We start from the raw sequence: 27,364 nt of genomic DNA, 5'->3' as shown, positions 1-27,364 counted from the left end.
ATATGTGTGTTCTCTCATGCAATTCCCAGGGACAAACAGCTATAAAATAATGGTTTTTGAAACTTTGAAACTGTTAAGCTTGCTTAATATTGCATTAGCAATGGCATCCGTACATTGTTATTAATGTTATGAGACAATCTCGAGAAATGGAAAATTTTCTGTGGAAAAATAAAGCATTTTTCATTTCAGAAAATGTTCTGTGAAGCATTTTCCATTTTCAGCCCCCCCCCCCCCCCGGAGTCTCATGTCACTGAAGGAATCATGTAGGAATTCAGTGTTGGGAGGAGCCACAGAAACCTATTTGGGGGCCAGATTGGCTGCTGGTGTAAGGGGAGAAGAGGTGCTTTGGGGGCAGCATCATGGTGCAGGGTATGTACTCCAATTCATGTTCACAGCTGAAGGCCGATAGCAACTTTACTAGAGGTGTACAATTTTCAAAAATTTTGAGTCCATGAAAAAGAATCCCTCCACGGGGAATTGAAATATATACAGAAGTACTTTCTTATCAACACTAATAATAATAATAACATACTTCGTAAACCGCTGTGAGTGGGCATTAAGTTGTGCTGAAGAGCGGTATATAAATCGAATGTTATTGTTATTGTTATTTTACTGCTTTAACAACAAAATGCATAATTTATAACTTGGCATATTTATTTGTACTCTGACGTATGTATGAAATTTAGATGCCCAGGGCTTGGATCCTGTGAGGACGTTTCTATCAGGGCCAATGACCTTTTTTGTCCTGTTTGGGAGATCTTTCCCGGTTTCTTTACTGCTTCAGACTCCCAATCTCTTTCCCCCTCCTCCCCGTTCCTTTGGGTTCACAAGCTAGCCGTACACGTGCATTCTCTGTGGTGACCCCCATTTTATGGAGTGGCCTACCTGATGAAGTTAAGAAAGCTCCCACTCTCTTGGCCTTCTGCAAATGACTCAAAATGGAATTATTCAAAAGGGCTTTTTACTCAGATAGGAGGGATGTACTGTAAGAAAGTAGTCTCAAAGAGATCTATCAGTAAAGAGACAGGGAGGGACCACAGCCTTTACTACTATTGTTGTAAATATTGATGGACATAGACTCCACTACTATTGCTATAAGTATGAGCCTACTGGGTAGTTTCTATTTTGTTTGATATGTCAGTAGTAGAATTGCGTATGCTCTGTTTCAGCATTTCTTTACCTCTGTATTGGATATCTGCTGGTTTTTACATCTTTGCAAACTTGCATGTATATACTGATTTCATGTTTATTGAAATTGATACTGACTGTACTAACTCACACTGTGTAATCCTCCTTGAGTCTCAAGGCGTAGTATAAAGAATGTAAATAAATAAATAAATTACTAGGAATATTAAGCTGAAAAGCAAGATTAGAGACCAACAAGATCTTTCAGACATAAGATTTCTGGAGTCAGAGCTCCCTTCTTTAGACTCTGAAAAGCTTCTTGGTCTCTCAGGTGTCACTGGACTCAGACTCTGCTGTTTTACTGCAGACCACACAATGTCAGGTCTATGGATGACAGGCTGTGGCCAACAGATCCCTGTACGCTCACAGCAAGCACTCCACGGTCTTGGGTGAAAGGCGTTAGTCAGGGAATCAAGTCACCTTCATAGATATGTATGTCCACAGGTTGGTCAAAAGGTTGACAGGAATAACAAGATACGCAAAAGTTATAGTTCTTATAGGTCCCAAGTACACATCCCCCCTCCCAACAGGAAAACATAACTTTTGGCGCGAAGTTCTGAGAACTCCCTAAATAGTTTACATGCTTCGTCTAGAGACAAAGGAGAGAGGCAGCAGATTAAGAATTTCTCCTGAGAACTAGCAGGCTTGCAAGGTCAGAGACACTGAGCTTCAAAGTACAAGAGATAAGACACTGGATACAGCAGGCCTGTGCATACAAGGCAAGTTATGGCATCAGCAATATGATATCAAGTCACAGCATAGAACAATGGTTCAGCACTAAACACTGGTTCACAGCAACACCTCAGCTGAAAATAATGGCATGGATGGGTGACAGACATGACACACTGCTGCCACCCAGGGTGGATTTGATTTAAATCAAACTGATTTAAATCACGATTTAAATCACGATTTAAATCACTAGTCATTAAGGCTTGATTTAAATCATAGTTTTCTACATAAAGACTAATTCTTGCTGGTATAACTTTAATATGCAAGTAGATGCCTGCCTCACCGATAGGTAAAGGAACTTCATTAAAGTATTCCCAAACTGGGTCTCTTATACGGCCTGCTGCCATTACAGGTTTTTTCCTCCAAGGAAAGAATGTGATAAACCTCAGGTCATACACACAAAAGATCCAAAGACTTGTGCAGTATTGTGCTCAAAAAGTTTCACTTTCATTTTGTGCTGCTTGCCCCTCCCTCCTCACACTTAGTTTCTTCTTGTGCAGATCTATTCCACTCCAAACAATCAGAAAAAGATTGTTTCTATTCACTGAACTTCTTGAAACTTAGCACTGGAGGGGTTGATTCTGTCTTCATAGGTTTGTAGAACAATAGGATTAAGGTCTTTTTCTCAACTCTGTTCATGTTACAACATTTTTGCTGTGAAGAAGAGGCATGTGATCTCTGCTGAGCTGACACAAATTCAGTTTTGAGAACTGCAAAACCAAGCATCTGTGATAATATCTTGTAGGCAGAGAAACTGCCCAATAATCTTACAAAAACCTCTGGAAGAGCATGACATTGTGAATGGATTAATGGAATTTATTTACCAAAAAAATTAAACATATACAGCCTTATTCTACATAATTAAAAACTAATCTTTATTTCATGATGGAATAACCTTTGGATGGTAATATATTTTCCTCAAAAAGCATTTTATTTAAAAAAATCCGATTTAAATAAAAAAAATCCGATTTAAATTTAAAAAATCTGATTTTTTTGATTTTTTTAAAAAAATCATTGATTTTTATCCACCCTGGCTGCAAGGGAGTCATGTGATTCAACTCAAAGACATAAAAACAAAGAGCTAGAGAACTCCCAACAGTCATCTCGTCTGACCCTCTTGCACAATGCAGGAAATTCACATCTCTCCCCCCCGTCACACTCCTAGTGATCCCTGCTGCTCAGTGCCCAGAGGAAGGCAAGAAACCTCCAGGATCCCTGGCCAATCTGACGTGGAGGAAGGTTCCTTCCTGATCCAGAAGTGGTGGATGGTGTTACCTCGGCACATAAGAAGGGACCACACTCATCCCTTCCTTCCATCTTGCAATCTGCCTAAAATCACACGCAGTCATAGAATCAGCATTGTTGACGGATGATCATCTAATCTGTGCTTAAAAGCCTCCAAAGGAGGAGAGCCCACCACCTCCCGAGGAAGCCTGTTCCAGTGAGAAATCATTCTGTCAGGAAATTCACCCTAATGTTTAGCAGCAAACTCTTGATTTAATTTTATCCCATTCTGGTCTGATTCTCTGGGGCAACAGAAAACAACTCTACTCCATCCTCTACGTGACAGCCTTTTAAATACTTTGCCTGATCCAACTAAGTATCACCTCTCTGTCATCTGTCCAAGTTAAACATACCTATCTCCTCATAGGCCTTTCCTCATAGGCCTTGGTCCCAGACCCCTCACCATCTGCGTGGCCCACCTTTGGACACATTCCAGCTTGGAATGTGCAGAGCAGACTGAAGTTGAACCTTGCGAAGACGGAGCTCCTGTACTTGGGCCCTGGGCTGTTGGATGCAAGGTTCCATCTCCCAGCCTTTGGGAGTGCTCCGCTGGTGCCCGTCTCATCGGTTAAAAGTCTTGGCGTGATTTTGGATTCCTCCCTGTCTATGGAGACCCAAGTCACATCTGTTGCCCAGACTGCTTTTTTCCACCTGTGGCAAGCCAGGCAACTTGCCCCCTATCTCTCAGCCCGGGACCTAACGACAGTGATCCATGCAACGGTCACCTCCAGGCTGGACTACTGTAACTCACTCTACTCAGGGCTTCCCTTGGGTCTGATCCGGAAACTACAATGGGTCCAGAATGCTGCTGCTCATGTCCTGATGGGTGTTCCATACAGGACACATATTACACCAAGCCTACAGCAGCTTCACTGGCTCCCCGTGGAGTTCTAGATCCGTTTCAAGGTGTTGGTTTTAACCTTTAAAGTCCTAAACGGATTGGGACCAGCATACCTGAGGGACCGTCTCTCCCCATATGTACCCCGGAGAGCACTTCGTTCAGCGGGTAAGAACTTACTGGTGATCCCTAGCCCTAGGGAGGCTCGTTTGGCCTCGACCAGGGCCAGGGCCTTTTCGGTCCTGGCCCCAACCTGGTGGAATTCTCTGTATGAGGACACTCGGGCTCGCCAGGGTCTTGTATCATTTCGGTGGGCCTGCAAGACAGAGATGTTCCACCAGGCTTACGGTTGAGGCCAGCGTCAGGACCATCATTGAGCCTCCCACCGGTCTCCGGTATTCGAGTACAGCTCGTGTACCTGTCTACCTCCTCTTTGTATGCTGGGGGCAGGAATGTGTAGCCAACTATATCAGGTTTTTTAATTGCTGAATTTTATTGTATAATCTGCTATGTATTTTATGTATTTTATTGTATTTTATGACTGTTGTACCCCGTCCTGAGCCTACTTGTGGGGAGGGCGGGCTAAACACCAAATAAACTAAACTAAACTTGGCAACATCCATCTTAAACTGCAGTGCCTAAAACTGAACACAGTTTACTCAAAGTGAGGTCTAACCAGAACAGAGCAAAGTGATGCCATTCTTCATGTGTTCAGGGCACTAGTCTACTACTGAGGCATTTCAAAACCACATTTGCTTTTTTAGCTGCCACACCACGCAGTTGACTCATGTTCAGTTCTACTAAGACCCCTAGATCCTTTTCACGTGTAATACTGCCAAGAAAAATCTCACGAATCCTACAATTATGCATTTGATTTTTTCCCTACCTAAATGCAGAACTTTACAATGACCTCTGTTGAAATACGTTTAGTCAGTTTCTGTCCAGTTTCCTAGCCTGTCCAGATCACCTTGATTCAGTCTTCTACCATATTTGCTACCTCTCCCAATTTAGCATCATCAGCAAATTTAATGAGCATCCCCTCTATTTGTTCATCCCAGTCATCTGTGAAGATGTTGAACAGCCCAGGGCCCAAGACAGATCCCTGAGGCACTCCACTTGTTGCTCCTCTCCAAGAGGATGAGGAATCTCTACAAGCACTCTTTTGGGCATGATCTGTCAACCAGTTCAAAATCCACCTAACTGTGGTAGCATCCAAACCACATTTTACCAACTTGTCAACCAGAATATCATGAGGGAATTTACCAAAAGCCTTGCTGCAATTGAGGTAAACTATGTCCACCATTCCCCTGTCCAACAAAGTAGTAACTCTGTCAAAAAAAGGAGATAAAATTATTGTGATATGATTTGTCTAAATGCTCAAGGACTGATTGCTGGATCATTTATTCTAGAAGCTTTCCAGGTACAGACGTCAAGCTGGCAGGTTGGTAGCTACCTGGATCCTTCTTTTCCCCTCCTCCTTGAAGATGGGGACAGCATATGCCTGCCTCCCGTCTTCTGGCGCCTCTCCTGTTCTCCAAGATTTCTCAAACATTACAGATAGACGTGCAAACATTTCTTTAGTACCCTAGGATGCAATTCATCTGGCTCTGAGGGCTTGATTTTATTCATGGATGCTTACCTACTACCCCTGTGGCTGTGCTATGCTATGCTCTGCTTCCCTTCCTTCATCTTTTTGCCAGGTTGAGCACAGATTCCCTTGCAAGGGAAGACCAAGGCAAAGTAGGTATTGAGCAGTTCTGTCCCTCCCTCAATCACCTGTTAAATTCCACTTTTCCTGCACTGAGCCTACTTTTCTGTTGTTCTTTTTCTTGCTCCAAACCCTTTTTTGTATTAAGTGCCTTTCTGACACTCTCCGTACAAGCACGAGCTATTTGTTTATATTCATCTTTTGTTGTATGTCCCTCCTATTTCCTAAAAGAGTCCTCCTAAATTCTCAGTTCATTAGAAAGCTATTTATAGGGCCACTCTGACTGCTTTGGGTGTCCCACCTTGGAATTTTTTGGAATTGTGCCTTCAGTGTCTCCCACTCATCTTGAACTCCTTTGCACCTTGGACTCTGTTCTCCTTGAGTATTTCTGACTATGGGATTCTACCCAGCATATCTTTGAGCTTGTTGAAATTTGCTTTTCTAAAGTCCGACTTGCATGACTGATGATGGTCAGTGTTTCTCTTTCCCAAGATCTTAAATTTCCAAAATGACATAGTCATTATTACCCAGGATCCCCACTACCATTACCTTGTCAACTAGTTTTTCCCTGTTGGTGAGAATCATATCCACGATAGCAGGCCCTCTTACTTCCTCCTCCACCTTCTTGAAGATGAAATTATCAGCAAAGACAAGTGAGGAATTTATTAGACCTTAAACTTTTAGCAGAGTTTGACTTCCCACAGATATAAGGGTAATTGAAATCTCACATGACCACCGTGTCCCATCTCTTTGAGAACTTTGTAGGAGAGTATCATCCAAGTCCTCTGCCTGACTTGTGGGTCTATCACAGATCCCCACCATAATACCTCTATTATTTCTTTCTACGTTTACACAGAGGCTCTCAGTTATCCTTTCATGCTCAGACTCATATATTTCCTCACAAGTATATACATCTTTGACATATACTGCTACTCCCCGCCCCCTTCCTTTTTGGTCCATTCCTTTTAAACTGCTGTAGTGTTGTGGTTAAGTGGTCAGGTTGCAAATCAGCACTCTGCTCGTTCAACTCCCACGACTGCTGTGAACTCAGCAGGTGGCCTTGGGACAGCCACTCCTCTCAGCCCAGCTCCCCAGCTGTGTTGTGGGGATAATAATAGTAATGAATTTGTTCATTGTTCTGAGTGGGGCAAAGATTGGTCAAGAAGAGCAGTACATAAGTGCAGTTATTATTATTGTAAACAAATTGTACCTGTCTATCCTGTGATTGATAATTGAACCTCATCCTAGTCTGGATTTTGTTTCTTCCTGCTGGAAACCAGAAACTCTTTTATTTATATATTAAAAATAAAATTAAAAATATTGATATATTTTTATTAAAAAGATTTCTATTCCATCTCCTCACCTCTCTTGAGGGATCACCAAGTGGCTGTTGTGTATAACAATTTGTTAGCTCAAAACTAAGTATATCATGTTCCTAATATTTTAAGGAAATAAATATGTAAAAATAATGTGTTTCAGATTCTTCTGAGCAGATAGCAAATAGGATAGTATCCACCAAGGATCCACCAAGCAATTCTTACTGACCCTGTGCCCTCCTATTTTGGTGTTCTTTAGTTTGGTAGAAATTACTCAGTTGTGGAATGTAGCTTCAATTGCAGATTTTTCCTGCGGTTTCCTTAATTGCGCGTACAGATCTGCTTTACATTTTTACATGCTGAAAACATATAAACATGCATGACACCAATATAATGGAGGAAGGCTAGTAGCAGTTTTTGGAGGTATGCCAAGCAAAACAAAAAAGTACACCACCTGTTGCTGGAAGGCAACAATAGAGGGGGACGGACAAATCTTCCTGGGGAAGAAAGTCAAACGTTTTAGTGCTATGACCAAGAAAGTCCTTTCTCATGTTGCCTCCTGTTTAGCATCAGATAGCAGAGGCGCTTGAAGCTGCACCTCTGGAGATGAGCTGAATGGATGGGGGGAGGGTTGTATGGAAGGAGGCAGTCCTTAAGGTATGCTGGCCCCAAGCCCTAAATCACCTTGAATTGGACCTAGAAGCAAATTGGGCGCCACTGTATTAGACCCTGTGAGCCACTCCACTCAACACTCTGGCTGCAGCAATCTGTACCAACTCAAGCTTAGGATATTCTTCAAGATGGTAAGATGTTACCAGGGTATGCACCACACCAGCAAGTTCAACTGGTTCAACAGTCAAAGCTGGTGAAAGGAGGTCCAGCAGCACCCCAACCTGCTCCTTTATAGGGAATGCATCCCCATCTAGTACAAAATATATTTCCTGGGGCAGACCTTCCCCTCATATGTAGTAGTATGACCATTTTTATTTTTCAGTTACATTTTGCCTTTAACCTTCTTCTTATACCCTCTGGGGAGATTGCTACCACCAGGAATAATATTCCAAAATAATTGATTTAAATTCCACTTTTAATAACATGCCTACATGTCAGGATCCTTCATGGGACTATGTGGCCCTGAGGATAGGAATGGGATATATAGGAACGACAGATGACCTGGGATAAAACAAAACAAACTTCTATTTCTACAAGAAGGTTTTACTCTAGTACTTAAGCTTGATGGTTTCAAAGATAGTTCTCACATAAGCTCAGTCACACAGATATACATAAACTTTCCCTTTCAGGTGCACACAGTTTGTCTGCTCTAAACAGCTTGAATATTCTCTCACAAGCCACACACCGTTCAGGTTTCCACACAGGTTGCCTAAATGGACTAGAATGAGAATCTACTCAGGCTTCCACACAAGTTGCCTAAATGGACTAGATTGAGAATCCCCTCAGGCTTCTGTGCAAGTTGCCTAAATGAACTAGAATGAGAATCCCCTCAGGCTTCCACACAGGTTGCCTGCTTTGCCCAGACTGAATCTTTTCTCTCTACTCAGTAACTAAAAACTGCAGTTTACTCTGTCCACACTCTCAATCATCAACCAGTCATCTCACTCACTCATCCTTCTCTTTCACCCCCACTCTTCATCTGCACCACATTAAGCATTTAAAGACACACACACAGGTAAAATCATTGCAAGTAGCACCTCAGTTTTGTCAGGATTAAGTGTCAGTTTGTTAGCTCTCACCTATCCCCAAAATTGCCTCCATTCACCTGTTCACGGTTTCCGTGGCCTCCCTGGGATCTGCTGGTAACATGAGATAGCACTGATTGTCATCTGCATATTGGTGGCAACTCATCCAGATCTCTGGATGACCTTTTCCAGTGGCTTTACATAGAATAGCATGGGGCCAAGGGTTATAGCAGCAGTTTCCTGGTACCATGCCCTGAAACCTACCTTCAAGGTAGGACTGAAATCACCTCAGAACAGCACTTCCCAGTCCCAACCCCAAAATGTAGTCTAGAAGGATATGATGGTCAATGGTATCAAAAGCCGCTGAGAGGTTCAGGAGAATTAACAGGGTTGCAGTTTCCCAGTCCATCTCCCAGCACCTCTATTCGACCAAGGAGACCAAGAGTGTGTCAGTCCCATAACCAGGCCTGAAAACCATATTGAAATGGATCCAAACAACCCTTACAGGTGATGGAGACAGTAGATGGTGACTGAATAAGAACACACAGATCTGTTTGTTCCCATGCTGGTTCTGTTTTCTGGGCTTGATTGCCAGGCAGGGTTGTGAAAATAAACCCAAAGCCCATCTCCTAATGATAGAAGATGCACTAGTTATGCACACTGTGGTGGAACGGGCGCTGGCTCTCAGTCAAGGCAACTGAGCTGCCGTCAATGGCCTGCTAGCCCCGCTGTCCGCCTCCCGCCATCCCTGGTGGGTGTGGCTCACACTCTTCGTCGCTGCCACCACTCACTGATTTGTACACCGCCTGACTGAGGGGCAGTGAGACCCCTCTGGCTGAATTTCCTTACTGGGAAATGAATTACCCAATCTTTGGTTGGGCCCTGGAGAATTGGCAACCCACCAAGGTCTGGCCTGATCCGTTTCTCCTGGGCTCCCTCCCTTCTTGTAGTGTGCCAAATGGGGGAGGTTACGTAGTCAGAGTACCACCAGGTTCTTTATATTCAAAAAAGTATATTAACTATATACAGAGCACTATATACAAAGCAGGTAAAGGCACAACACATAGGGGTAGGACCCCCCCCCCCCGTTCAGAACTCATAGGGCAGAAAATCAAACTGAAGAGAACCGCTGTCTGCTTTCCCTACCACACTGTTCCCTACTCTACCTTAAGGGGTGGTGGTCTCAGGGAAGGTTCACCCTTTATTTCCTCTCTGCTGCCTCCCAGGCCCTCCACATTTAGGGCCTAGGTAACCTGGTTTCACCCAGCAACAGGAGCCTCTCCTTCTTCAACCAACAAGGCAACTAACCTTTCCCTCAGGATCGGCTTGGTATATCTATTCAGGCTCCACCCCTTATTTTTCCTGCACTTTCTTGGCCCGGGGCAGCTGGGAGTTGTAGTTGTAGTTGTCTTGCTCTTTAATAACTATTGCTATATTTTTTCATGTTTAGATGAATTTTTTTATATATACAACAGGCCAATTTATTAAATTTAGAATGTATAGTTAATGTTAAAATAGATTAATTGTTGAGTTAAATAGTCAAACTAATAAGTTAATATACTAAATTGTATGAGGCTGAACATAAGATTGAACATAAAATGTTTAAAATTTCCCCCAGTGCTGAATCTTAAAAATATGTTATTAGATATTTTACCTAGTAGAATTATAGTATGAATATGTGTTTATGGCAAAATTAACTTCTTTTTTGTGTAATAGACCAGTCTTAGAATTTTAGAAAAATAAAAAGACTTCCTTTTTTGAATAGCTAGTGGAAATCTGATGAAAACTAAGAATAGCTAGTGTCGAAGTGGATCAATTATAAATGCTAAGTATATGCAAGTGATGCGATGGAGAGAAGAAATAGTCTGCAGTCATGTGTTATATACCTTTTGCTCTTTATTTCATGTAACTTATCTTTATTTTGTTTGTATATGGTTTACTATTCTTATTGTTACTGTAATACTGTCCACTTTATTGTAACTGTAATACTGTCTATTAGAAAAAAGGTGACAAATTCCAGAGTAGTAGTCATGTTGTGATCAAAGCAACAGATTCCATGATGAATCTGAAATGGTCTCTGGCTGATGCAAGCTCTGTGTTGGGTAGTCAAGTCTCTTCTGACCTATGGCGACCCTATGAATGAAAGACCTCCAAAACATCTTGTCATTAACAACCTTGCTCAGATCTTACGAACTGGAGGCTATGGCTTCTTCTGTTTGACTCAGTAATCTCATCGCTTTCCTTGTGTGGGAGATTAACACAGTGCTCTAATAGTTGCTGCACTCTTTGGCATCCCCTTTTTTGGAATTAGAATGTAGATTGTTTCCCGTTCAGGGCCATTTTTTTGTGTGTTCCATATTTGTTGATATATTCTTGTTGGGATTTTGATGGACTTAGTTTCTGTCAGGGTGGATAAATATTGTTTAAAAAAAATCAAAAACGGATTTTTAAATAAAATGTTTTTTGAGGAAAAATCTATCTAAAGATAGTTTTCTTTTAAAGATACATTATAGTCCAAAGGTGGTTATCGTGAAATAAGGATTAGTTTTTACTTACGTAGCATGAGGCTGTATATTCATGCAATGTTTAAATTTTTTGGCAAACGAATTCCATTAATCCATTCACAATGTCATACTCTTCCAGAGGTTTCTGTAAGATTATTGGGCAGTTTTTCGATCTAGAAGGTATTCTCACAAATGCTTGCTTTTACAGTTCTCAAAACTGTGAACTTGTGTCTGCAGAGATCACATGTCTCTTCTTCGCAGCAAAAAGGCTATAAAATAAACATACACAGTTGAAAAAAAGACCTTAATCCCATTGTTCCTTGGCAAATCTTTGTACACAGAACCAACCCTTTACAACTTAAGTGTTAAGTTTCAAAAAATTCAGTCAATAGAAGATAGTTGGGAGTAGAATAGATCTGCCCAAGAAGCTAAGTGAGAGGAGTCTTTATGTAGAAAAACATGATTTAAATCTAGTCTTCCTGACTAGTGATTTAAATCAAATCCACCCTGGTTTCTGTAACTTGAAATAGCTCTGTTGGTATTCCATCTCCTTCTGGTGATTTGTTTCTTCTAGTTTCTTTGAGTGCCGCTTTCGCTGCACTTTTTAAGATTTCAGGTTCTTTGTCCAAAGATTCTTCTTCGAAGGAATCTGTCAATCTTCCATCTGTTCAGTTATGTTCTGGTCTTCCAGACAGATTAGTGCCCCCTCGGAGTGGTGAACGCTCTGTTGAGTCTGTTTTTGCATTCCAGTCACCTGTGATTATCAGTGCATCTTGTTTAGGTGGATAATCAGTATCTTCTTGGACACTAGTGTAACATTTTCAATTTCTTCCTGTAGTTGGGGCATAAACTTGAATGATGGTTGTGTTGATAGGCCTTCCATGAAATCTGATAGATAATAATCTGCCAGACTTTGCATTATAACTCTTGATTGCTTGTTCTACCTCTTTCCTCACTATTAGAGCAACATTGTTTCTTTGAGTTTGTCATTTTCAGAATAAAATACTTCATAATTTTCTGACTGAAAATGTCCTGATCTGCTCCACTTTAGTGCACTCGCACCCAGTCTTATAATGTTTAAGTATTCCATTGCTTGTTTACAATTTCAATCAATTATCTTGATCCGTACTTCTCACATTTCATGTTCCTACTTACATACATTGCACAGCTTTGGACCTTCCTTTTGCCTGTATTCACACCAGCATCTGGGCGTCCTTTTAGCTTTAATTGAGTTTCATAATTAAGAACAGTGGTATCTGTACTTGTCCTGTGCTCTTCCCCAGTAGCCAGTTGAATGCCATCCCATATGGGCGGCGGGGGGGGGGGGGGTCCTGTCTTCCAGCACGACATCTTTTATTTTGGGTTGTCTCATCATAGGGTTTTCGAGGTAAGAGATGGACAGAAGTGGTTTACCATTGCCACCTTATGCGCAGTGCTAACTAGGGTTAGTCGAAGCATCATTGCTGTTGTCTGTGAAAGATCCTCTGCCAGTGTCCCTTTCCACTACTGTTGATGCTCAGATGGAAAATTATGCTGTAATAAAAGAATTTGACTTTACCAGTATAGATAAGTTGCATTTTGAAAAAGACATTTAAAAGGAATCCAGATTTTTAAAAAGGGAATTATATTGAAAGTATTCTAAACCCTTGTTCACAGAAATATCTTAGAAGTAAGAAAATTAAACTGCTTTCTACCATTTTAAACATCTACTTCATATACTTCTGATTTTCCATTTGTAGGGTTACTCATGAGTATTGTGCTTTTCTTGCATTCATGTATTTTTCAGAAAAAGGAGAATTCAAGCATTTGTTTTGAGGGAAAAACAGAAAAAATAAAGAATTACATGGACTTTGCAAAGAGATGTTAGCAAATGAAAGGTAGGTCAGATGTTGGGCCTGCAAATCAAACAACTGCCCAGTTAATGTTCCATGAGATTCCTCTGAAATGGACTGAGACATAGCAGACCATGGCATGTATTAACCTGGATGCTCAGTGTTGTTTCTAATCCACTGAGACGTGGGGTCATTGTTTTAAAGAGTTTACCGTTTTTTTCAAAACAGACTGTAAGAAATAGAACTAAAAAATCAGTGCCTAACATACAGCTGGGTTTTCCAAAAAAAAAAAAATCTGTTGTATTCAGCAGAAGCATAGTGCATCAGATTGTACGCTTACCGTGCAATCCTGTTCAGAGTTACTCCAGTCTAAGCCCATTGAAGCCAATGGCCTTAGACTGGAGCAACTCTCCATAGGATTGCATGGGGCTTGTCTTGTTGATCTCTGCTCTTTATGCTAAATAAGCGCAATCGCTTACACATCTGACGGCACCCTGAAATATCAGCCCCCACTCAGCTACGGAGTGGAACTTGGAGCATTGATGAAATGTAGTAGTTGCAAAGCAGCATGTGTCATTGGTTAGTTTCAACCGTGGCTAGTAGATTTCAATTGGCTTAGACCTGTGTAACTCTTCATAGGATTGCTCTGTAAAAGCAGTTAAGTATTACATCTATTTTAAAATACATTTGGCAAAAATTAAGGTGCTAGCTTAAACTCCAAAAATGGGAAAATTCAAAATTAAGGCTTTTTATTGGGTCTTTAGTTGATGTAGCTGCAGTAGGCCTTCTGAGAGTTATTTTCTCCTCAGGTGCCTACTAATATTAAAACAAACAGATTCCCTCACGGTGGTGTTTATTATGCACTTACTGAACTGTACTAGCTATTAGAGAAGGCACCAACATCACATTGATACTGCTGGAAAATCTCCCTCTTGCAGCATGAGCCACAGAGTACTTTTCAGAGAGTGAACATTGACCTCTGCTGCCTGCACTGCCCGCTCCTTTTGGTGCTTTGCTGTGCCCTGATTTCTCCTTTGTTTTCGAAGAGGCGCACAAGTGCCCTGGCTCCGGCCTGTAAGCGGGGAGGGGCAGGGCGCTGTGGCTTCCAGCCTCCAGAGTAATATAGAGGGTGTCAGCTTGCCCCAGGTATTGAGGACAAAACGAGACTCCCTCTTGGTGGTGGTGAACCGAGTATCTCTTCGTCTTTGTGTTCTGCTGACGTAAGCGGAAGAACCTCGCTGGAGGACAGCCAGCAGGCGGAAAGCAGAGGTTCCCTGAGAATCTTTTGAGTCTGAACTGCCTGGCTGTGCCATTGTCAGACCCTTAATGTTGTCTTGTATTTTTTGTTCTAATTTTTAGTAAAAAATTGAACTGAATCCTGGATACAGAGAGGTTGCAGTGGATAAGAAGTTTAAAAGCTTTGATTCAAGATTGCAGGAGGCTGAATGAGAATTGGATCAAATGGCAGGCTTCTCTGTTGCCTTCCAGTCCTGAAGATTGTAAATAGCTGAGAAGTGGAATTAATGACTCTGGAACTGAACCCCAGATTAAGATATGTCAGGTTGGTAGGAGCTCCTGGAGGTCTGGCATTAGTTTACAAATTTTTAAAATGAACTGTGACATCATAGTCCCAGAAACCTTTGTGAAAACCTTGTACATCAAAGATAAACTTTCAGGCGGGAGGCAAGGGGGGGGCTGTGTTTTGCCTAGGCGTTCTTGTAACTCAGCTCATGTGGAAGGTTCGATTTGGGAACCAAGGTTGGAATCCAGAGCACAGGGTGGGTTTGTTTGCATGCGGGGGCCTTTCACACACGCCCTTGAAAAGCCCTCCATTGAGACTGGGGGGGGGCATTCTAGAAAGACTCTCCCAGCAGGTGGCTACAGGAAGGCAGGTTTGTCCTTCCCATATGTGAGCAGAAATACTTGCTGCCTGCTCCTGAGATAGGAGGAGGACATGGATGGCATGACTCAGAGTGGTCGCGTCTGGCTAAAGATGAAACAAAGTTTTTAAAATGCTTTTGTTTCTCCCAAGAATGGTGTTTTAAAATAAATGTATCTCTGAACCTCTCCTGGTGCTGAATGTTGATGATACAGTTTGCATTGGGTTCTGCACTTCCCCCAAACTGAAATATGCGCAGCCTTCATTGTAGTTTTCCAGCTGGTCCTTGTTGTCAAATTGGCTTATAGGGCCTAACTAGATACTCATTTAATCCAGGTGAAAAGGCCACGTGAATCAGGAGCCAGATTCACTTTCTGGGAGCTGGTTTGGAGGGAGCCAAGGCTCAAAAGACCAGGATCTGCTGGGCAGCTGAGGAGCCTCTGCTCTGCCTCTGGAGTTTTGCACTCCGCCCGCCAGCCGCTTCCAAGTGTTGTCTGATGGAAGGTGGGCAAGGCTGCAGCCCTCTGTCTTGAGGCTCTGCTTGCTGTGGAGTGACGGGGGAAGCAGCCTGCAGATAGATGTTCACAACTTGCCTTCTAGAGCAGAGCCCTATCATTGGAAGGGGCTCTGGAGCAGAGCCCGGGGAAGTACTGAGCTGAGCCAGGCATTTTCCCAGGACAGGCTGTTGCAGGGTGAGGGTGGGGGAGTAGAGGTGAAAAATCTAAAACCAGGGGAACGGGAAGGGGAAGAAATAATCAATGAGACAAGAAGAATGAAACGGGCGGCGGGGGAGCGGGGAGGGATTTGGCATTCAGCATTAAAAAGAATATGTAAAGAAATAGGAGAATGGTAACGAATAGGAGGGGGAAGATTGCCAAAGAGTGGCAGTGGAATGTGAAACAGCCTAACAAATAAACCCACAAAGATAATGTGCAAGCGAGCCACCTGCCCACCCATACCTATCTTTCCATTTTACAGCAGCTTTTTTGTCTAGTCACTGTAAGCAACAGGTGAGAAACTGTTTAAAAACTAGAGGCCAGGGAAGATACCGTCAGGCCCTGCGCTCAGGAAGAGCAAAAACCTGCCTCCTACCCATTTAAAAAATAATATTGAAAATGTCATTTACAAGAGCAGGAAGCGTTCCTTCACAACAGCTTTGCAAATAAGTCCCCAGAAGTTATTGGCCCACAATATTTTTTGCTTGTCCATAGGGATGCCTGCTGTAGTCCTGTGACTTGTGGTGGCTTGTGTTTGGTGGCAAGGCAAGCTTTGTACCGCCTGAGTATTTGGGGGTGACCTGGTGCCGTCCAGGATCCGGGCAAGTGGCCATTGACAAGCCTGCTTTGTTGCAGTCAGTGCTCCTTGAGGCAATGAGTCCCTGTAGCATGGCTTTCAGTTTTTATCTTTCTGCTGTACAGGACCTGAGATTATGGGTCTGTTCCTATATTTCAATTTCCTAACAAGCCAAAGCATGCTAATTCAACCAAAGACTTATTTTTTAAAACTCCTTTTATTTGTTCCCTAGAGTCAGAGGTCCACTTCCTCCTCTTCCTTCTGGAAACTCTGTCTTTACCTATCTAGAAAAATATTTTGTTTCCACGATCTTAGTTTAAAATGTCATGCCTTGTGTATATAAAAGCGTTTTCTTCGTTTATTTTAGGCATCCGACCACCAATCATGAACGGCCCCATGCACCCACGCCCTCTGGTAGCACTGCTGGATGGCAGGGACTGCACCGTAGAAATGCCAATCTTGAAGGATGTTGCCACGGTGGCTTTTTGTGATGCACAGTCCACCCAAGAAATTCATGAAAAGGTAAAGTTGAACATTTTTCTGCCGGTATAAGCCAAAATTACTATTAACTTTTGTGGGGAGAAAGTTACTCTCATATTAGTTAATTTAAAATAAGATTTTTCTGGGGATTTCTTTAGGTTGGCAGAACCCTAAATTGTCACAGGAGCTGGCTGCGTTTTGGAGATTTCCCTATCCAGTTGAGGTCAATCCTTGGCTATTATTTATAGTGCTAAACTGGAGAGCCAGTTTGGTGTAGTGGTTAAGAGCGCGGGACTCTAATCTGGAGAGCTGGGTTTGATTCCCCACTCCTCCACGTGAAGCCAGCTGGGTGACCTTGGGCCAGTCACAGCTTTCTCAGAGCTCTCTCAGCCCCACCCACCTCACAGGGTGTTTTGTTGTGGGGATAATAATGGCATACTTTGTAAACTGCTCTGAGTGGGCATTCAGTTGTCCTGAAGGGCAGTATATAAATCGAATGTTGTTGTTGTTGTTATTAAAAAGCCAAACCCATAGCATTCCTCAGTCCTGACAAATCATAGCCATGCCTGAGGCCCAAGGATGACTGCATCCTACTGATCTCTTCTTTTCTGCTGGGAGAAACAATTTTCAATTCCAATTCAAAGGTTTGTTACGGTCACAAGACCAGCCAAGTAAAGTACAGATAAAAAGAGCAGTTTTTAAATACTTAAAATGGGTAAATACATAAAAGATAAAATCAGATATATCTAACAGTAAAACTCACTCACTTCATGAATTCACTTCCCAGCAATTGGCAGTTGCTTCGTCGAGTGATTCCGCTTCCTGAGCGCCGTCACACAGAATTTTGCAACTGCTTAAGGAACGGTTCTCTGGCTGTCCTCTAAAAGATATACCCAAAGGGTTTCAGGACTAAAACCCATATAATACTGTAATGGTTTAAATCTATAGAGTAGTGGGATAATTAATTGTATCCTTTCTTCTTGATAGCATTCGCAGTGCGAAAGTATGTGTGTGTGATATTTTCGACCACTTTATTTGAACAGGGACAACAACGCTGCTGCAAAGGCAGACGGGAGAATCTCCCATACAGAACTGCAGGAGGGAATGGATCAAATCGTGCTCTAGAGGAGGCCCATCTACATCTTTCGTTTGTTATGTCCGAAAGATATGGGGATATGGTGTAACTCAGTCCTTTTTTAAAGCTCTTATAGCTTAGAGGGAGCATTGCCTCATCATTTGGGGACTCTATATTAACTAGTCTTTGGGTGATTAAAGCTTTTGCTTTGTTGAGTCCCATATCAAACAGGGCTACCGGGTCCAAGCCAATCAGTTTAATTTTATCAGCTCTCTTTGAGCACCATGTAGGAGAAGGGTCAGAAGCCAGCAACAAGGGAATTAAGCCCTTCGGCTCAAGATGAATTCGTAGCCAGTAATAGATGACATGTTCCCAGATTTTTAATTGGACTCTGGGCAAACCAGCTTCTTGCCTAAGAATGACATTAGGAGTGCATCTAGGTGCACCAAATAGAGATCTGAGAAATTTAGATTGAACCGTTTCTGAGATCTTAACATTAGCAGGTAGTCCCATTTGTGATCCGTATAAGAGTTGCGCTAATGATTTTGTTTGGAGTAGTTCCAGGGCCGCAGGTGCAAAGCCCACCACACCTTCTCTTATAAGGAATCTCAGGGTGGCACTCGCACTCTTTTCTGCAGCATTTGCTGATGAAATTGTGTGGGCTTTGAAGTTAGCATTGAATGTAAAGATGACTCCTAGATACTGGAAGTTTTTAACCTGATCTATAGTGTTCCCATTTATTTCCCAGTTAGTTTTTTTTAAAGTGTCTACTAAAGCATATAATTTTGGATTTCAAGTATTTAATTGTCAGAAGCTCAGTATCACATTGATTGCTAAAAAATTTTATGGCACGCTTTAGATCATTTTTTGTTTGGGACAGGAGGACTGCATTGTCAGCATACATGAGAATTGGTACCTTCCTTCCTACAAGACTTGGGGCATGGACATCTGTCTCATGTAAACATTGAAGCTGGGAGAAGCAGTTTTAGCAGCCCCGGGCTATGAGCCTAACCCCAACCCTGTGCTCTGGAAGTGTGAGGGGAACGGCAGTTATCTTATTATGCTTCTGCTATTAAGCATGTTGAGGAATGAAGGCTCCTGAGCGGGAATCAATGTGGTGCCTGTAAAAGGAAATCCTGCCTCACTAACCTTTTGAAGTTTTTTTGAGTGTGTTAACAAGCATGTGGATAGGGTTGTCCAGCAGATCGGTGGACTTTCAAGAGGTTTTAACACCGAAGGCTCCTGAGTAAAGGTAGCAGCTGAAGGATAAGAGAGCAAGTCCCTCTACAGAATAAGAACGGGTTAAAGAACAGGAAGGAGAGCGTAGGAATAAATGGGCAGCTCTCACAGTGGAGGGAAGGGAGCAGTGTGGATTCCCACAAGAATCGGCGCTGGAACCTCGGCTGTTCAATTTGTTCATCAGTTGTCTGAAAGCAGAAGTGCAAAGTTTCTAGATGTTTTGAAGCAACGCAGACCTTTTTCTTTTCTGGAGCAAACTGAAATTTTAAGAAAATAAGAAGATACGGGCAGGTACATCCTTTCCTATCAAGCCGAAACTTCCTTTATTGATTTAATGATGTGAAATTCCTTCATTTGCAAGTAAACGTAACACTGGAGAAACTGTTGCCAGCTGCTGCGCCCTGGGGGCGTATTTTCAACTTCTGCATTCTGAGAGTTGGGGAAAATCAGAGTTGAGGGTAGGAAATAGATTCTGCAGTAAACTAAGGAATATTGGGACAGAAACCTCCTCATAGACGCATAAGAGGTAGGACTGCCAGTATGTTTGGATATTATGCTGAATTCCTTAAAACAATGTATTAACATTAAATACCCATTGTTGCATAATCCTTGTTGCCAAAATACTGTGTATTTAAACAAAAAAGATGAAATTACTGTGCGAGTCTGTAATACGAGTTTTTTCCCCTGTGCTCCCCAATATCTCCATTTTTTTTCCCATTGGAAAAATTGAAGAAGTTCTCATGTTTTTTCATGCTATAATGTGAAAACCTTTGCTTAAAGAAGCATTTTATTCATTCTAAAAGTGAAAATATTTCATAGGAGATTCTTTTCAGTATGCCTGCCAATTTTAAATTTTTTTCTTTGGGACAAAAATTGGGGGACAACTTACATCTCTGTCTGAAACTGGGCGTGAACCGCTGTGATACCAATTTTCTGAAAACGTTGAAATTCAAAACATTTCTGATGTCCTGGGTAGATAGTGATTTGATCTAGCTTCTTTATTTTGACTTATATTTCAGTACACAAAGTTTAAATAATACCCCCATGATAATGGAACTGGATAACCCCCATGACTGGAACTGAAATATTTGATTAGGAAAAATGTAGTCAAGTATGATAGAACGCTACATGCATACAAATTCAAAGCTTTATGTGGAAATGGAACAGTACTTGAAAAAAATGTAAACGTGATGTAGCATCTTTTCCCCTTAAGTAGTTTAAATTTAAGAGGAGCCCAAAAGCCTTGAGAGCAATTTTATACACTAATTTTAATGTGCCAAAAGTACTCTCTTGGTGAAGTGGTTTTCCAGAAAAATGTATGTGTGCAGCCGACTTACAGCGACCCAGTGGGGTTTTCAAGGCAAGAGGCGAACACAGGGTGGTTTGCCATTGACTTCCTCTGCATAGCGAATCCTTGGACTTCATTGGTGGTCTCCCATCCAAGTACCAAGCGGGGTCAGCTGTGAGGTCCTGCCAAGTAACTCTCAGAAACTTCACTGCAGGAGTCCAGGAACTGCATGAGTGATGGCATTTTACTTGGATGAGCTGCTAGTGCATTCGCCACTACGCCCTTTGCTAGGGATGGCGTTTCTCTACAAGGACCATAAAAAGAGTGCTGCCTTGTACGTGGGTAGCCACTCCTCCCCCCCCCCCCCACTCCTCTGGATTCGGCAGCTTCGTTGACACTGCCTAGCGCTGGACCCACCTCTGATGCTGCAGAGTGGCAGGCAGAAGCACACACTGGGTCATGTTCCCACCTGGTCTCTGTGCTCCCCACCCCATCAACGGCACGGGCCAGTGACAATGTGTTGCACGAGCCAAGGTGGAGTGGAGTTTGCATACTTCTTGGTTGCATTCTTTCTGTCCCACTGACTAAAATGGAGCTGAACACGCAGTGTTGGCTGGGGAGGAAGGCAGTTGTCCACTCCAAACTGAGTGACCAGTCTGGAAGTAGCAGCAGGCATTTTGCCAGCCCAGAGTTGGAGTGCTGTTTTGAAGTCTGTTTGAAATAATTTTTCAGCAAGTCAAAATTAACATTACAGAATCCTGGTCATAGTATGAATTCAGTACTTCCTAAAAGATGCCCTCATGGCTGGTGTACTGTAGGCATCCCATAAAGCCAATGGCCAGATGACTCTGGAGTCCTTATCTTTACCTAGAAACAGCGACTAGTATGTTAGGTGGAGCCTAGGCGGGATTCTTTCCCAAAGACTCAAAACAGGTGTTGTTTGTGATTTGCAAGGGAAGATAAGTAACCGATGAACTGGGCCAGCTCCAGACTAAGTGGAGCACCTCGTGCCAGCTGCGTCACAGGGAGGGTGTCTGTGCTGCAAGTCGACTGGGCTGGGCCCTTTTCCATCAAGGGCAGAGCTTCTCCCTGCCTCCTCTGTGCCCTCCCCCATCCTGTGCACTAGTCTCTTGATGGCAGGCAGCTTGGCTGCGAGGTTACGGGGGTGGAATACTTGGCGGGAAGTGATGGTTTTACTGGCTTTTTGAAGGGGGGGTGACATAGGCTGCTTATGGACGTGGATCTCCATGTGAACTCAACGCAGCTTACGCCACCCTCACCCCTCTAAATTGAATTGGTCATGGAAAGACAAAAGCCTGCTTGTGATTCATTGGATTGAGTAACTTATAACTCTACCAACATTTGAACGTATTGCATATTGGTGGTAATTGTGCATGGATTTATTTTTAGATATTTTGAGACCTTTCGTAGAAGCCTGTGTATAGATTTGCCACCATTGTTGTACGAAAAAAGTTTAATTTTTTTTTTTAATTGAGTGGATCTGTCTGGAGGCCTGTGTTATTCAGTATCTTTATAAATGACTTGGATGAAGGAATAGAGGGGATGCTCATTAAATTTGCAGATGATACTAAACTGGGAGGGGCAGCAAATACAGTAGAAGAACAAATCAAGATTCAGGATGATCTCGACAGGCTGGAAAACTGGGCTAAAATTGACAAAATGAATTTCGGCAGAGATAAATGGTAAGTTCTGCATTTAGCTAGAAAAAATCAAATGCAGAATTATATTGTCTTGGCAGTAATACACGTGAAAAGAAGCGGGGGTATTAGTAGAACATACACTGAACATAAGTCATCAGTGTTATGTAACAGTTTAAAAGGGGTGGGTGCAATTTTGGGCTTCATCAAGAGAAGTATGGAGTCTCAAGCATGTGAAGTAATGGTATCACTTTGCTCTAGTTAGACTTCACTTGGAGTACTGTGGAAGACTGACTCAAGATTCAAGGTGATCTTGACAGGCTGGAAAACTGGACTAAAACTAGCGAAATGTATTTCAACAGAAATAAATGTAAAGTTCTGCATCTAGCTAGGAAAAGTCAAAGACAAAGGATGGGAAATGCTTGTCTGCAGTAGTACACGTGAAAAGGATCTAGGGGTCTTAATAGATCCGGGGGCCCCAACCTTTTTGAGCTTGAGGGCACATTTGGAATTCTGACAACGCTGATGGAAATGGATTCTATGGACTGGAATATCTTATGTGCCTTTACTATCTTTATGCAATTATGTGATATTCTCAGGTACTATTGCAGTACGCAAAGAGCTAACACTGGAAACACATGACACGCAGGGAATAGCCCAGGGCAATAGATATGCTTACCAAGTAAAGCTTGCTGCAAAGAAAACCACACCTGTATTCAGATAATGCTATGCTGTGCTTAGAAACCGATAAGGGAAACCCGCTTCCCGACAAGTAGAGACTGCATGTAGCCACAAGAATAATTAAAAGTAGACAAGGAAGAGCCAGCTGTATATGGGAGGAACACCTGTCCCTAGACACGGGACTAAGGAGGGCGCAATACACCCTCCAATGAGAGAAATGGGCTTGCGTCCCCCCTAATTAGATTAACTGAACCTCCCAAGGCTGTGAGAAGTCCCTAGCAAGAATTGCGAACACTGAAAGTAACTTTCTGCACATTCCAGAGGAGGGGAAAGGGCTCCTCTCCCATAAGTCTCAAAGGGAGCAATCTCTGCCTGCACGGTACAAGGTTGCTGAAGCGACACTTTGGCACCTTTGGCAGAGGGTTACACTGTCAGGCTTGCAAGGAATAAAGAGAAGCTCTATGAATGGGAAAGTGTGGGAGCAGAAAGAAATGTTCCCTGAGAAGATCAAACAATGCACTAAAATGATAAGCAAAGCTAATTGGGAAATATTGAGCTGTTGACCAAAGTTATTCCTCCAATAAGCGACCACTTAGTCATTAGAGGCGGCCCCCTAGACAAGCCAATAGGGGTCATAATTATGCCTGCACCAATGGAACCCCAATATTGTAATGAGCCAAAAGGTATAAAACTTCTTGCACAGCCATTGTAACTTTGATGAACGTGGTGCACGTGTGATTCTCCGTGTAGCCAGTGTTCCTCCACGTTTAATAAACGTAGCAGATTTGCTTCTTACACAGGACTCCTCATCTGTCTCTTCTTTGGAATTGGCTAAGGGACATTCGAACCACTGATTGTGTGGAACAATGTGGTGGGCTCAGCCACAAAATGGCTGCCAAAAGATGGCGACTGCTGCTACAGCTTACCTTCCGTCACATAGTGAAGATCCTTGTGCTATGTAAGCAGCTTCTGCCAAAGCAATGTTTTAAAAAATCTGCACAGCCAATGGCTGATCAGAAGCCATGCTTTACAAAAGCCTCACCTGGCCCCACCCACTTTTGATAAACACTTGGGGGGCACCAGGAAAAGTGTCAGCAGGCACAATTGTGCTCATGGGCATCACATTGGAGACCCTTGTGGTAGATCATACAGTGAACACGAGTCTGTAGTCTGATGCAGCAGGTAAAACGGCAAATATGATTTTAGGCAGTATCAACAGAAGCAAAGTGATGGTGAAGTGATGGTATCACTTTGCTCTGCTCTGGTTAGACCTCATTTGGAGTGCTATGTACAGTTTTTGGCATCACAGTTTACGAAGGATATAGACAAGCTGGGATGTGTCCAGAGGAGGGTAACGAAGATGGTGAGGGGTCTGGAGACCAAGTCCTATGAGGAAAGGTTGAAGGAGCTCGGAATGTTTAGCCTGGAGAGGAGATGACTGAGAGGTGATAGAATAACCATCTTCAAGTACTGGAAGGGCTGTCATATATAGAGGATGGGGCAGAGTTGTTTTCTGTGCCCCAGAGGGTCAGATCAGAACCAGAGGGCAGGAAGAGATGAGTCAGTGCTCGGCTCCTGCGGCCCTTTCTTACGTGGCCATGGTAATGCCACCTGCTGCTTGGGTGTCAGGATTTTTCCTTCAGGCTAGATGGAGCCTGGAGGTTTTTTGCCTTCCTCTGAGCATTGAGCAGTTGTCAGAGTGGGGGCGGGGGAGCTGTGAGCTTCTTGAATTGTGTAGGGGGTTGGAATATATGACTCTTGGGGTCCCTTCCAGCTCTAGGATTCTAAAAGTAGATTAGGTAAAGGTGAAGGTAGTCCCCTGTGCAAGCACTGGGCCATTACTGACCCATGGGGGGACATCACATCACAATGTTTTCTTGGCAGAGTTTTGTTAGGAGGTGGTTTGCCATTGCCTTCCCCAGTCAGCTACACTTTACCCCCAGGAAACTGGGCACTCATTTTACCGTCCCTGAAGATGATGGTAGCAATTCAGTAGGTTTGTATGGGAGTTGGAGATCCTTAAGATATGCAGGTCCCAGGCCATATAGACCACCCTGATGTAGCCAGCAGTCCCGTCCCTGGAGTGGGATCTGCAGCTTTAGCCAATGTGGGTTCAGCTACTTACTGGCCTTACACAGCAGCCGCTGAAGCGGCTGAATTCAGGTCAAGAATGGATTATCCCCGTGTGTAGCGATGCCTGTTGAGCTTGCTCTGAGTCAGTTGGATCGAAGACTTCACCACTTGGCCAAATATCCCAGAAGACAAAGCACATTGCAGAGTTGCTTGTTCATCAGAAATGTACTCATTTTCACTGGATGAAGTCCAGTGTTTTGGAGAGAGAGAAGTTTGTTTCTGTGTTGCCAAATCATCGATTCCCAAGTACTCTGGAGAGAAGGTAATTGGATTGTATATTCCTTTGTTTCCCAGGTACTCAATGAAGCAGTGGGTGCTCTGATGTATCACACCATCACTTTAACTCGTGAAGATCTGGAAAAGTTTAAAGCACTTCGAATAATAGTTCGAATTGGAAGTGGTTTTGATAACATTGACATCAAATCTGCTGGAGATTTAGGTATTACGTTCATTTTTGTCTATGAGCTTTTTACATTAAAAACTGATAACCGAGTCATCTCAGTGTAAAATTTGCAAACAGTTTTTACTTTGTAAAATTCACTGTTAGTTGGCATGTCAGGCTGCTTATATTTAGGCATTTTGAATTAATTTATAATGTTTTCCCCAGCATATCCTTAGTTCCCCGTGTACCAGGGCTTAAGGAATCCCAGTCACCAGGTCATCATGGTGCCTAGGAATTCCATTGTGGCACATCGTATTTTCAGCCATGATTTTATTGTAGTGTCTCTCAGCGATCTGCAGGATCAGACTATGTCTTGCTATATGACATAACTGTCCATGTGTATGGAAGTTCTTGTCATTGCTTATGTTAAATTTTTACCATTCAGTGGTGGTAGATGAATTCATTTCTTAACCACTTGTTTGTTTGTTTTATTCGATTTATATCCCGCCCTCCCCACAAATGGGCTCAGGGCGGCTTTCTAGACTGACTCCAACAATGAATTAAACTAGGGTTGCCGACCTCCATGTTAGGTCTGGATATCTCCCAGAATTCAAACTCATTTTCAGACAACAGAGATTAGCCTGAAGAAAATGGTTGTTTTAGAGGGTGAACTCTGCGGCACTGTCCTCCACTGAGGCCCCTCCCTGTCCAGTCTCAAATCCTGCCTTTCCCAGGCTCCAGGAATTTCCCAACCCAGAGTAGGCAACTGAGGATTAAACAGAACTTTTTAAAGCTATAGTGAAACATATGAGATTGGGGAGCTTAGGTCAGGGTCACATGTTAGCTTTTTGTTGTGGTATTGATAAACTTAGTTGCCATATGCTTATCTATATGTTACAACAATTTTGTCATAGCTTTAATAAAGTTATGAGATACTGTGAAGTTTAAGGTTAGGTTTTGTGATAGCAACAGTTAAGAAACTATGATCACTGATCATGATTATGATCATGACTATGATCACTAAACCCTGAAGGCTGCTAAATGTTTGGGCTGGCTCTAGAACCAAAGAATTTTTGTCACAGTCTGCCCTTTATACACCAAAATGTCTAGTTCCTTTATTGAACTGGGTGAAGGCCATACAAATAAAAAGTGCCTTTCTCTAGAGACAGTTATGCCACTGAGTGTAGCCGTGGTGGTGATCCAGGCAAAACTTCACAGTCCAAAGTCCAGAGAACAAGAGTTCGTCTTCGTTCTTCTGTGCAGCCCCACATTGGAGACTGCACCTGCGCAGGCCTGCCTCGGAGAGAGATTTCTAGCTCTAAGACTTCTGAGGGGGCACTTCCACCGGTCTGCGCATGCTCGGCGTTTTCCTGCCCAGTCGCTGCACAGAGAAGAGGAGGGCCCCCTCATCCTTCAGTTCTCTTTTTGTTGCCGGTGTGTGAGGGCTTCTTGCTCTGTCTCTTTGCTCTACTTACCTTTACATTTGATAGTTGATAGTTTAATAGTTAAGAACAGAGTAGCGCGATCTCACCATGATCACTGAGGATCATGTCGCATAAGGCGCTATTCAGAGAGTGCTCCAAATGTGACACAAAGATGCCACACACAGACAAGCACAATTTATCCTTACTCTGCCTGGGTGGGTCACACAACGTTGCAGCTTGCCACCACTGTCAAAGGTTTACCCCTAAGGTGTGCACTGATCTGGTTTCTCGTCTTAAAGCAGCCCTGTGGGAAATGGTCTTGTCAGGATCCTCTAAGCCAGCAGCAAAACCATCCACTGAGCTGCATCTGACCACCCGTTCTGAGACCTTGGTTCTGAAGACCGGTCGGCACAATGTCCCAAAACATCGATCAGCTCCGTCAACTGTCTTGAAACCGGCACCTAAGGGAACCAAGACTAACCCAAGGAAGAAAACGGGCTCCTCGAAGCACCACTCCCAGGAATCGATGAGATCGGAACAAGCTTCTTCAGAGCCAGTTCCGAAGAAGGCCAAATCAAAGACACATTTGAAAAGGCCTGCCTCTATTCTTTCTCATAAGAAACGACATCGCTTGGCGTCATCAACTCCCTCTCTGATTATTGAAGAGGAGATACTTCTCCCTCCACCTATACCATCCTCCCCCCATACTCCCACTCTCCAACAGGAAGAGGAATGGAAA

The 27,364-nt window shown here is 43.0% G+C and overlaps 1 protein-coding gene across 4 annotated transcripts in view; it reads left to right on the top strand.

Moving 5' to 3' along the window:
- Positions 1-27,364, top strand: part of CTBP1 (C-terminal binding protein 1) — a 57,239-nt gene that overhangs the window by 7,732 nt on the left and 22,143 nt on the right. For 2 of the 4 annotated variants that reach the window (XM_054973106.1, XM_054973105.1), the window contains exons 2-3: positions 16,633-16,787; positions 25,114-25,258. In XM_054973106.1, the coding sequence (XP_054829081.1) occupies positions 16,633-16,787; positions 25,114-25,258 (300 nt within the window). Of the gene's footprint in view, positions 1-13,047; positions 13,139-14,452; positions 14,655-16,632; positions 16,788-25,113; positions 25,259-27,364 lie in introns of all 4 variants that reach the window. The other 2 variants (XM_054973107.1, XM_054973108.1) reach the window with 2 other exon arrangements.

The sequence above is a fragment of the Eublepharis macularius genome, chromosome 3, assembly GCF_028583425.1.
Source record: "Eublepharis macularius isolate TG4126 chromosome 3, MPM_Emac_v1.0, whole genome shotgun sequence".
In the NCBI taxonomy this organism is placed as follows: domain Eukaryota; kingdom Metazoa; phylum Chordata; class Lepidosauria; order Squamata; family Eublepharidae; genus Eublepharis; species Eublepharis macularius.
This window is presented reverse-complemented; position numbering and strand designations above follow the sequence as displayed.